Raw genomic sequence first — 12,861 nt, forward strand, 5'->3', positions numbered from 1 at the left:
GGAAGGACAGCGCAGAAGAGGACCCTTGATGAAATGTATTGATTCTGTCACTGGGATAATGGGGGGTAGGTGTGTCAGGCAATAGGGTTGGCAAGAGATAGAGCAGGGTTATGGTTGTACATAGGGTCGCTATGAGTTCCATATAACAACATTAACAGGTCTGATAGGCTGGAGCAAGAAGCTGCGCTGCAATCCCGAAGACCCGTGGTTTGAGGCCAACAGCTGCTCTGAGGAGAAGGATGGGCAATCTCCTCCGGAGCGATTAGTCCTTAGAAAAAGTATTAACTAAGGTCAACTGTTAAACTATGCCCAGAGAGACCTGGGTCCTAGAAAAGGCCGGCTCTCTTGGGCAGCTGCTGGAGTGCTCTGTAGAGGATGGGGTTACCCTGGCCATCCACAGACCTCCCCACGAGTTCAAAACACCCACAGCTCAACGGCTGCCAGGCGCTTTAACCACAGCGCCAGGCCACGCTCTCTACTGAGCATTCACTTTGGTGAAATGGAAAGATATGCCGGACTTGTTGCGGTGCTCTCTAGGAACCGACTCACAGCGGACCCTCCGGCGGGAGGAGACTGTCCAGCCTTCCCCCGCGGAGCAGTTGGTGGATTGCAACTGCGTCCCTTTGGATGGGCGGCGCAATTCCCTTCCACTAGAGCTCCCTGCTAGATTTACGATACCCCAAATTGAGCCAGGGTGAATGGGGAGCGGATCCACGTCGGCGCTCCGCACTCCCGGAGCCGCGCAGGCCCACCGGGGCGAAGAATGGGGACGGAACTCCCGCCACCGGAAGTTCCCCCAAGCCACGCTCCGTGCACTTCCGCCCCGCGCGGCCGGAAGTGGCTGCCTGTGTGCCGGCGGGTCCCGGCCACGTTGACGGCGCCATGGCGGGCGCGGAGTTGCGGGCGGAGCTGGAGCAGCGACTTGGCGCACTGTCCATCCGCACGGAGGTCGTGGAGCACCCCGAGGTGGGCGCCGCGGGGTGGGGGTCACGGGTGACCACGTGGAGATGGCCGGGCCGCCGGGGTCCTGCACCTAGCTGATCCGTGTAAGGCATGTCCCCGACGGCACAGGGTCCATAATGCGGGGAGATCGGTGTGAGCAAAGTCCCCGACGGCACAGGGCCCCAGTGAGGTCTTTAAGTTTCTGAGACCCGAGTCGGCTTCTTGACACCGCCTGTCGGAAACTGGTCCAGCCTGTTTTCTCTTAGGCATAGTAAGTTAGTGGTGGTATTGCAGGAATAGTGCCGCCTCTTTAGTGACTACAGTCTACTAGGTACCTTTTGGGAACAGGATGCCGAGGTCCATCAAGTTTGGTTTTTTTGCCATCCTGGCCAGTTTGATCTCAGAGCCTGCTCTTTTTTGCATTATGAGCAAAAATTGTCAGCCCCCGAAGTAGTTACAGAATTATACACACAGCCCTTATTTCCATTAGTATGATGCATTTTAACATGGCTTGGCTACTGATATGTACAAAATACTCCGTGGAACGTGTGTGGTTTGAATTTGTGATGGAACCTATCATTTGCTCAAGGCTGCTGATCCTTGTGAATTTTCTGGGCTAGAGGCATGAAAAGTATTTCATTCTGTCATTTTACGTAATCAACTATTTTTTGAGCAGACCTAGCTTCTGTTACCAGTCTTAACCTTATTCCTGTATTCCCAGTAGATACTGTGGAAAGTATCATGAGTTTCATGTTATTTGCTACTGAACGCTACACCTCAATGGCAGAAAGGAAAATAGTCAAGCATTTCCTAGAATAGTTTGCAGGATGCCTAAAATTACTTTCGTTGCAATCGTTCCATGGAATTAAAATGGCCACAGTACCCTAGTGTTTATGCAGTTCCTAGAGAAGATATTCTGTATGCGCATATTTTGAGATTTTTTTTCCCAGTACCAAGATTTGGTCAAGTACGTTGCCCTTCTTCAAATGCTGCCCTAGTCAGAACGTTCTATGTGGAATGCTTTCTCAGGGTATTGACTTAAACTTTGAAATCTCTTGTCATCCCATCATCTTTTCATAAGGTCCTTAACAGTGTATAAACAGAAGAACCCCATTAAGAGATACTTTTGTTTGGCATACACAGGTCTAACCAGGTTATTTTAAAATAAAAAATTTCTGTGAATCACTGAGGTTTTAAAAAACCTGGCTAGCTAGCTTTTCTTAAGAACAGTGGCAGTTCTTAAGTCATTCCATCTTGTTCAGGTCTATATGGCTCCTGTTAACCATTTGAGTTGAGTTACAGTTGTCAGCTTCACCATGTGAAGTTACATTCACTTTTGCTGAATTAACATCTTGTGACTTCTAATACATTATGTATTTTATGATAGAATACATGCCAAAGGTACTTGTTACCCAGTTCCTGTTTCGGGGTTTTTAAAAATCTCAAAAAATGTCATAGACGCCTCAAGCTCACTCCTTGCCACTCGGACACTTCCGACCCGTAGTAACCCTCCAGCAGGGGTCCAGGCCTATAACTCCCAATGGGAGCAGACTGCCGATTTTTCTTCCAAGGAGTGCGAGGTAGACTTGAACTGAAGCGGTATAGCCTTTGGGTTGGCAGCAAAACTCACGATGGACTGTGCCTCACCTTCCTACATTAGAGAACTTGTGTGCTTGCCTGGAGTTGACCCTCCAGCTGGTTTTCATGGAAGAACTGATGCCTTTGAGTTGTGTTGTGTTGTAGAAGAGTACTGAATCATGGTATCATGGACTGCCAAAAAAACAGATGTGTCTTGGGAAAAGCACAGCCACATTGCTCCTTGGAGGCAAGAAAGGCAAAGGTTTGTCTCATACACTCCACCTGTTTTCACCCAGCCAGTGAAATGTTAATGTGTATGTTTGTGTGTGTGAGAGACTTTATTTTTCAACTTGTGATTTTTTTTTTACAGGTGTTTACAGTTGAAGAAATGATGCCTCATATTCAGCATTTAAAAGGAGCCCATAGTAAGAACTTATTTCTTAAAGACAAAAAGAAAAAAGGCTATTGGCTGGTGACAGTTCTTCACAACAGACAAGTTAATTTAAATGATCTTGCCAAACAGTTGGGTGTTGGAAGTGGAAACCTGAGGTTTGCGGATGAAACAGCCATGCTGGAAAAACTCAAAGTTGGCCAAGGGTGTGCCACGCCCCTGGCTCTCTTCTGTGACAATGGAGACGTGCGGTTTGTCCTGGATTCTGCCTTCCTGGAAGGTGGACATGAGAAGGTCTACTTTCATCCAATGACCAATAGTGCGACCATGGGGTTGAGCCCTGAAGACTTTCTCTTGTTTGTGAAGAAAACGGGACATGATCCTTTAATACTAAATTTTGACAAAACTAGCTAATGTTTAAAATAAATAAATGGATTTTGGAATTTTTTCTTTTACATGAAAAGCATGTGAGTGATGGTTAGCATCCTTGGCCTGGTGACTGCCTGAGTCTTTTCAGGAGCACTGTTTTATCCTCAAGGGGCCATTTTGCAAGGCTATCCTGAAGCAGTTTTGGGCAGTCCCTCCCTTCCTCCCCCCCCTCCCTCTTGTTCTCTGAACAAAACTCCGATTCTCTGGTGGAATTCCTTCAACTCTTAGGACTCCTTCTAGGATCAAGTGTTTTGCACCTTTTAGGAGACTTTCTGTACTTTGACCCCATTAGACTGGTAATAACAACTCCCTGGAAATCTAAGAGGGTTGGGAGACGAGGCCAAGGTAAACACTTTACATTACTGGGAGTTTGTTTTTAAACCAGTGACTTTCCTCCGTGAAAAAGAGGCTGCTTCACATCCTATTTGACGTAATCTGTAGCAATTTTTCATTAGGGAAAACGAAAAATTTAACACTTGGCACTATTCGATCTATACACGATGTAATTACTTGCTTTGACTCAGTTCAGGTTAAAGATGTGAATATACTGTGTAAATTTCTTCCTTAAACTATATCCAGGTTTTATTTCCCATTCAAATATGGTAACAATGTAAAAACTTAGGAATAAGAGTTGTCATATAAGCTACCTAAAAAAATAGCTACAATGAAATGTGACATATTTTTATCTCATTTGAACATCTGACCTAAGTGGGGCTATAGAAGTTTTAATTAAATGAGATGTTTTTAACATTTTCTTAACTTTGATCACACAAAAAAGAATCACATATTTTTATCTCATTTGAACATCTGACCTAAGTGGGGCTATAGAAGTTTTAATTAAATGAGATGTTTTTAACATTTTCTTAACTTTGATCACACAAAAAAGAATCATCTAGTAGAGCTATTATGAACAGTAAATTGCTATCAGTTATTAAAAGCAAACAAAAAGTAACAATTTGATTTACTTTATGATGCATAAACTGCATGGAATATGTGAAAATCCTTTATTTTTATCTCTACTGTCTAAGAAAAAGAATGAGTGTGGGGGGGTGTGTGTAGTATTTCTAGGTTCCTTATGTGTGTAAAATGAAGGCATTAATTACCAGGATGATGGAAATTGAAGATCTTATATTATCTGATCTGCTTTCTCCAGAAAGACTGATGTGCCAAAAGACACAAGGCCAGAAATTTCTGTATTCTGCTGCTTAATTTGGAAAATACTAATTTGTGTAACCTATTACATTTTATTTAAACCTGTTTTGGAACTGGTGCAATCATCCCAAAAAGACTATGGAAAGTTCTTGGTTCTGTGTGGATATAGGTGTTCTGGGACAATGGGAAAGGAATGAAAAAGAACCGCTGGCTACAGTTATTTGTATGTAACACTTAAATGATTACTAACCACATGTTAGAAAAAGTCCTTTGTTTTATTTTTATGTCAGTATAGTAACTGACATAAGCCAAATTAATGCTCAATGCTAAACCAAGTTACTTTTCTCAGGGGAAAACAAAATTAAAAACTAAAATGTAATATGTTTTTAAACAAAAGTACTGTGTTAAAAAAAGACAGATAAAGCGGAACAGTGTCACTCTGGTTACGAGGTGGGTTTCTGAGGCAGTTAGGCGCCAGCAGGTACATAGTTCACCCCTCAACTCCGAATCTCTCAGAGTCATTACTTTGAAAAGAAATGTTACAGTTCTTATAGTATTTGATTTGGCATTTAATAACAGTTATAAGTACAATGACAAACATTGAAAAAGAGAATTCTTTGTAGAAACGAAACCGTTTAAAATCAGATTTTGTTAAAGGGTATTTTAAGTGCAACTTTATCCATAAGCATTCCTTTTAAGGCATTTTCACTGTTGTCCAAATATCTCAACATGCACATCCAGGTTTTTACTATAAATGGGCTCCTTTTGCATTATTCAAATCTTAAAGAGAAAAAAAAATACATTTTGGGACTAAGCTGGAAAGAAAAGCACAAACAAAAATCCACTACTTTTCCAAAAGTAACTTAAAATACAAGTTATTTAGCATACATTATTACTCTCTGTTGTAATCCAAGTTTGGTACAGTATCTTTTCCACTTCCTGACATAAACCATTAAGACAGTGTGGGCTGCAATAGCTTCATTTGTGAGGTGACAAGTCAGTAATACGCACAGTGACTGTGAAATAGGCTCTTCCCATGCCTTGGCATGGAAGGTGCTACGCTTAAACCTATTCTGTTCTTTGGTAACCACTAATTAAAAATCTTGGACAAAATACTCCCACATGGTGGAAGTGGAAGCAGTTGCTAAGCTCTGGGCTGAGGGGAACTATTACCCTGTGTACTGAATTCCATTTCCTTGGGGCTTGAGATGTTGACTTAGGATACAGCTAAATCACTAAAAGCACATGGCCTTGATGAGTTTCCGGTTGGTTTTACTATTTTGTTTGGCTGAGAAAGCTCATCTGTGGGGAAAGGATCTCTTTCCCAGTTTGCTCCTGATGGGAAAATAGATGGTGATTATTTAGTCCTGTCTTAAGTCGTATGGACATGGTATGAAAGAGATGGTGAATATAACTGGGATTTCTCCTGTTTTTGATGTCTCAATGTTCCATTGTATTGGCTCCAACTGCCTTTTCTTAAGAGTCATCCTACTCATATTTAGTTATTTTATAGGTTGCACTTAAGCATTTTCTATTTGAGGTTAAAAGGTGCTTCTTAAGTCAGCATGTCCCCTATTTTAGGATATTAGTTGTGGGGAGGTCAAGCTTGGATACCCTTAACCTTCACTGGGTTACCTCCTACTCATTAAATTCCAACTTTCAGTAATTGTCCTGGGATGTGTCCTAGTTGTGCAAATTAGATGCTAGTTAATATAAATCTAAGTTACCTACTTACTGTACTTAGGTAAAACATAATTTCTACATTCAGTTTCAGTTTACCCACCAAAAAATGAATTTACATTTTTTACATGGAAGTGTCTCTAGGCTGGCATGCTCATTACCAGGGTGACACTTGAATCCAGGGAGTTATTACGAAGACAGAAGTGTCAAGGTCCAGAGAGTAGGTTTTAAACATGTCTTGTGCAATACTTTGTTATTTTAGTAAAAATTCTTGGTATTTACATTTATATAGCACCTTTCATCCAAGAGTTTCAAAGTGACTTAATTTTACAGCATTATTTGGTGGCAAAACCAAAGTTAATGGTGGCATTAAATTAAAGTCCAAGTTCTTTCTCATTTCCATTTCCGGTCAGCTAAAGTTGCTGCTTCTCTCCCTCTTTGTAATGAAGGTTTTCCAAAAGTAGACTATGAACACAACACTGCTACTGGCCTAAGGGGCACTGGGGTGGGAGGAGACACACACACACACACACACGCACACACACACACACAAACAAACCCCTCATGGCTACTGGATTAATAATGAAACACAGTTGATAACCACACACAATGAAATACAGCTACTCTGAAAAGAGCTTTAGAGCTGGTAATGTAAGCCTAAGAAGTACACGGTTAAAAGAAAATGTTAGTATCTTTGTAATTTCAGACCTTTAAGATTATTCTGATATTTATGTTAAATAATGAAATTTTGTTAATAAGTATCAATGCATTTTTGATTTTATAAGAAAATAAAACTGTGATATAAAATTGGAACGACTAAAAAAATTCATGTTTCCCTGGGTTAACTAAATCTACTTTTTGTGCTTCTTCCAAATGTTCAAGGTAACAAAAGCATACAAATATTTCAAAAGTACCAATAATAGTTATCAACTTTAATGTGATATTATAAAGGACAAAACAAATTTTATTAATAAATGATAACCTTAATAAGAAGTGAATTCCTGGCAAAATGCAGAGCATAGTAAATTATTTACATTCTTTTTTTGCTAGAAGAAAACTTCTTAAGCAACAGTCAGCTCTCAAGTTTTTTAAAAAAAGCTAGCACACATACATCATAATCCAATATCAAAGAAGGGAAATGAGTAAAACTTAACAGTTTGTCTTGGGAAAGCCATGTGCTGGAAAACCAATCACCTTATTAAAAAGGTTTAGAAAAACACTTAAATTACCTTGGCTCCATGTGGGAAAGCCTAGTGTGGCTTAATGAGGAATATGGGAAGCAGATTAATAGCACTACATTTCTCATCATTTTTGTCCTGTTCCGGATTGTTCTCTTCTGAATTTCTTTTGTGGTGCATCAAAATAATGGGTTTTTTTACGAGTACCAACACATGCAATCTGCTAACCAAATAAAAGGCTCTGACATGCCAAAACAATTTTCTCTGTATCCTGATATATAGTACATTCCACAAAATACTACAGCATTTGATTTAGATTTACACAACTAAATACAAATGGCTAGAGTTGGGCAAATATTTCGCAGAAGCGTTAAGCAAACATGGCTAAATTCATAAACACATGATGAAAGGAAGAAGTAGACTGTTCTTGGAGTACTCCTTGAAACCATGACACTTGGTCCTTAGTGAGAGAACATCCTTTTACTCAGCAGATCTTAAGAGTACAATGTCTACAAAGTCCTAAAACCTAAACATTTTGGCAGCTGATTCCAGTAGTGCTCCTTGATTCAAGGAAGGAATGAAGGTTTGCATTCTTGCCTGCTCTATTCACGAAGGATTGTTAAAAGTCTCCTTTAAAAGATTTTAAAAAATGACTCCTATAGTTGGCTGTCTTGTTACTTCAGAATTAAAGGCTTCATACTGAGAAACTGAAGGACACTTTTCTCTCTGTATTTAGTTGGAAGGTAGAAAGAAGAAAGAAAATGTAAGAAAAGCTTGAAGATAAAAGAGATATCTACAATACAGAGCAGTCACCATGAGAAGAGCATGCACCGGATACTTCACAGGAATGAAAAAGTGACAGAGGCAGAGGCCATTTTTCTTTGAGCGGCTCTTCATCAAAGTTACATAATTTAATCTTATTTATTATCATGGCCAAATTGTATTCCTACCATACACAAAATGCTTTAAAAAGTTTTTCCCCCTTCAACATTATTCACTAATAAAATGAAACTTAAACGGAAAAATAAAAATCCTTTTTAAAGCTTCTTCCCTGCATGGACAGGCAAAAACTTATGGCAACCAACTAATCCTGACCTTGACAGAAAGTCAATGAAAGAATGAAGCAAGCAATATTTACATCTGTTAATGCAATGGGCACTTGTTCTCATTCTTATTGCAGTTAGTTTGTATAAATGAGGCTAATCTCATTTACACTTTAAACCAGAAACTCACCACTTCGCCCACATGTCATGTAGTGGGTAAAAGAATTAGGAGCTTTGTTGCTCCCTAGACCTGCTTTTTGAAATTCTGCTTTCTTGTACTGTGTCCACATCTGCAGGAGAAAAGTATTTCATGTTATTTAACCAAAGATTAATACACAGTGCAATTAATGAAGATAAGAACCTACAGAGCTCTCAGCAGGGTAAAGGAGAAGGGGTCTGTAACTTCCTGGGAAATTAATCAAAGTTACCACACTACTTAATGACTGGTATTTGAATATATTTATGAAGGGTAAATTGATTTTTTTAAAAGCATTCAGAAAGGTTTACTTTAATGATGTTTATTTACATGCACTTATTTATAAACAATTCTTGCATATTTAGCAGCAAGAATACCCATAATGAAATATATATACATGTATATATATTTATTATTTACTAATGAAACCAGGGCTTGAGGAATATTTAATAGGGAAATAATGTATACTGACTAAAGCTAAAATGGCTTGGTTAAAAAAAAGGACACAATGCTTAAACATGTAAAAGTTTACAATGCATTGCAAATAAGATGGCTATATATGTTTCCAGAAATCTAAGCCAGGGAAGTGAAATATGTGCAGTCTGGTAATTTATAAAATTTGAGTAGTAAGTCTTTATATTTTTCCCCTCCAATAATATTTGTGAAGTCTTATTTATGGAGGTTGTCTTATAAAAAAGAATAACTGTTCAACTGAAGACTTATTCCATTTTTATTTAAAACATTTTTTTCTAGGCTATCTTCACAAGAGTTTATTTCCAGAGTGTTATATGCCTTTTTTAAAAAAACAAACAAAAAAAACCACAAAAAACAACACACACACAGCAAACATGGGTTCTACATGATCTCTCAGTTTTGAGTCTTGTTAGAAATCTTGTTAGTCTTGTCCAGGGGAAATTTATGATTCCCTGGGATATGGGCTCTGGAGAACGTGTAGTGTGTTCTTGGGACAGCGGACAGGATTTCTTTTTACTGTACATATACAGTATAGATATAACCACAGTTATATGAGCAGGAAACCTTTGTTTCCCTCATGTAAGTTGAATTTTATAAAAGTTTCATTATTACTAACATATATAAAAAAATACATATATCCACACACATGTTATTTAATGTTATGCCCAGATTTTTAACAATTGAAAAAAAATTGGAAGCTGTGAAATAATCTTTGGCTGAGGATAGGAAAAAACCCCCTATTTATATCTCATACGGTCCCCTGTCTTCTCGCACCTGTTTACTCGTAAGTGACAGTCCTAGGTTATGAAAAAGGAAAAGAGTGATTTTTATTTTTTCAGATAAGGAGGATATTAGCAACGAAAGCCTTACAACTATCCAGACTCCTCAAAAATTACAATAAAGCTGACTGCCGTATTTATGCAGAAAATATATTAGCTAGAAGTGAAAAATAGTAAAATTTTTCCCATGTCTATCTGATTACTTCCCTTGGGACCATTTTTAGTGCTATCTGGTATAAGACATTTTTAGTGCTATCTGGTATAAGACATCTAGTCAAAGAAATTACCCTCTGAGATCAAGTCTCTAAAATGATCTCACTGACATAAAAGAGGATGGCTTAACACAAAAAAAAGACAAAGTTTCATTATGCAAAGAGATTCTAAACAGATTTTGTTGGCTTGGAACAAATTAATAATGTTACGTACATATTCCTAAAAATCTCCGTCCCAATGAGAAAGTCACATTTCAAAGCATTCCTTCCAGACACTGAGCTATTTTCAGTAGTATGCAAGCTAAATCAAAATGGCAAATATACTCTAAAACCAAAGCTAATATAACACTCTTCCAGAGGTTAAGTGACTCAGGGTTACAGATTTAAAAAAAAAAATTCTAGGAGTTCTAGATTTAAGTTGAGCTAATTCTGCTTTAAATATACTATGATGACAGAGTTTTAAAGTTTATGGCACTAGGTAGGCATCAGCAAGTATTTTAGCTATAGCGTTTGTATTTACTCTTAGTTCTAAAATTTATTTCACTAAAAAGGTATTGTTTATGCAGTTCAAGTTTTAACCTTACATTTTAGCACAATATTCTCATAAAAGTTCTGTTGAAGGATATACATATAAAATCTAATAAATCAAGCTTAGCAGTAACAATCCTCTAAGTTTAATATTTTATGTGCTTTTTTGAACTAAAGCTTCAAAGTCTGAAGACTTTATTATTAGTCCTCATTTTATAAAATTGCTACACTCTTTAAATAGAATTAAAAATACAAATTTCCAACACACTGAGCATGATTTTGTTTATTTTTCACTCTGTATATTAAAAAAACCAAAAACCAAAAACTACTGTATTAAATGATTCCAAGTGGAAGAAAAGTTTTCTTGATCAAATGATAGTGATTGAGTTTTGTATTTATCAGATGCAGCAAAGTGCACAGGAAAAATAAAATTTACAAAAATGCGCCTAGTTACTGTGTAAGTTACATTTAAATGTGATTAAGTTTTTAAGAATAACACTAGTTTTATGAATATTAACAGTGTTTTAAATCTGAACAAGACTGTATAAATATAGGTGAATTATTTCTACACAAAACATTAACTGAATTATTAACTATTTTTCTAAAAAGAAAATGACTGAACAGATGGCGCAATTAAACTGGCAAAAAACAAAGATATCTTTTCACACATTTTCCTTACTGAGATTGTTGATGTGGAGGATGAAGTACACACTCCATGGTGGAAAAGAGAGGGAGTTGGGAGAGGAAGACAAAGGAGGGGCACGAAAAGAGGGAGGGAAGGAAAATGAACATTCTCCTCAAAACCAACAGAGCACTTATGACCTGGACATGCATGCGAATCTCTTAACATGCTTCTGGAAACCGCACAATCTTTTAGCAAGCAACAAAAATATGAAAGGAGAGCATGTATCATTAAGCTTTTAAAGGCATGCAGAAAATACACAATGCAATTAATAGCTCATGCAGGTTTGGGTGTGGTTACAAATTCACACTTGTATCCATGCCATCATGTACAACTGAAGACGGTCACAATTTGAACACAAAAAATATAAACCTAGCCACCAAAGGACACTTTCAAAAGCAGCTCTTCCAATCAGATTCGAGAAGCACAGTCCATATCCAATGACATCAGTATCATATTGGGCAGATCTGCTCATACACAACCATATTCATACCAAACCGTCTGATTATCCTCAGAAACCAACAATGCAGCTTCTGTGTCACCAGGACTGAGGCATGCAGGAGTGAGAAGATTATTGCTATCTAGAGAAGACTGCAGGTTACTGTTAGCAGAGTTCTGATTATCAGAAAACTGGTCATCCTCTTTCTGAGCAGCTTTATCCAAGGCCGAAGCCTCACGGGGTAATTTAGTGCCTAGTCTCGGGGGGAGTCCACTTATGTTACTGACTAATTCTGTATTCAGGGATAGAAATGGCTGAGATGAGTGAGGCACGGGAAACAGTACTAGGTTATCTTTAGTGGAGATTCCAAATGGATCACCAGACAAATTAACAGTGGGAAAGGTTTGGGTACGAGACTGTGACCTTTCTGATCTTGCGTTTCTAGTCTGGGCATACAGAGACTCAAAGTGGAATGCTGGCTTATGTGTGGCTAAGTCGGGCGCTGGGCTGTGAAGGCTATGAGGGGACCACTGGTGTAAACAGTACTCACTAGATGCTGTCGAGATGCTGCCATCAGCTGGAGCTGGTGCTGAGTCAGCTGACACAGGCAGCCTACTGTCCTTGGTCAAAAGGTCGTGGACGCTTGTCCTTCGGGTGGTCCCTTCAGCAGTGGAGATCACGCTGCTCGCACGAGGTAAAGTAGCATAAGGATTACTGTCTTTTGATTGTCTTGACAGAGAAGTTTCTTTTACTAGTTTTAACTTTCCTTGAGGCCCTGATGCTGATTTTCCTGAAGGGCTGATGAAGTGAGTATCTTCAGTCTTTCGAGAACAAGGCCTCACAAATGGTTCAGGCTTAGCTGTCCGTCTGTCATGGAAGTCCCCTGGAGTTCTTCCACTTACTGACCTGGCCAAACCACAGCTAACTGGCTTGTCCTTTCCCAGAAAGTCAGAAGAGACAGACAAACTTTTCATTACTTCGTCTAAAAGATTATCTTGACTTGAGGACTTTATCTGTTGGTAAGGAAAAATAAAACAAACAAACAAACAAAGCTATGTTTTTAATTTTACTGTTGTATTAAGTTCATCACATAAAAATTGCTATTAACTCCATAAACAAAAGTCACTGCATTTAACTTGTGCTCTTCAGCCAAACCCA

General features: G+C 38.5%; 2 protein-coding genes across 2 annotated transcripts in view; one reads left to right on the forward strand and one right to left on the reverse strand.

Moving 5' to 3' along the window:
• The first annotated feature begins 882 nt into the window (after positions 1–882).
• On the forward strand, positions 883–3,325 carry LOC102856374 (prolyl-tRNA synthetase associated domain-containing protein 1-like). The gene is made up of 2 exons (XM_006881021.1): positions 883–966; positions 2,891–3,325. The coding sequence occupies exons 1-2, from the start codon at positions 883–885 to the stop codon at positions 3,323–3,325; spliced, it is 519 nt and encodes a 172-aa protein (XP_006881083.1).
• A 4,562-nt stretch (positions 3,326–7,887) lies between these two features.
• Positions 7,888–12,861, reverse strand: part of CCDC88A (coiled-coil domain containing 88A) — a 109,312-nt gene continuing 104,338 nt past the window's right edge. Inside the window, exons 31-33 of the mRNA XM_006880931.1 lie at positions 12,254–12,716; positions 8,584–8,683; positions 7,888–8,076 (exon numbers count right to left, since the gene is read on the reverse strand). Of these exons, the coding sequence (XP_006880993.1) occupies positions 8,619–8,683; positions 12,254–12,716 (528 nt within the window). The 3' untranslated portion in view covers positions 7,888–8,076; positions 8,584–8,618. The remainder of the gene's footprint in view (positions 8,077–8,583; positions 8,684–12,253; positions 12,717–12,861) is intronic.

Source organism: Elephantulus edwardii, unplaced genomic scaffold, assembly GCF_000299155.1.
Source record: "Elephantulus edwardii isolate Elephantulus edwardi_28Jun2011 unplaced genomic scaffold, EleEdw1.0 scaffold00011, whole genome shotgun sequence".
NCBI classification, from domain to species: domain Eukaryota; kingdom Metazoa; phylum Chordata; class Mammalia; order Macroscelidea; family Macroscelididae; genus Elephantulus; species Elephantulus edwardii.

Coding starts and splice junctions, on each gene's coding strand:
- LOC102856374 (XM_006881021.1), top strand. CDS start 883: ATGGCGGGCGCGGAGTTGCGGGCGGAGCTGGAGCAGCGACTTGGCGCA. Junction 967..2,890: donor AGGTCGTGGAGCACCCCGAG/GTGGGCGCCGCG, acceptor TTTTTTTTACAG/GTGTTTACAGTTGAAGAAAT.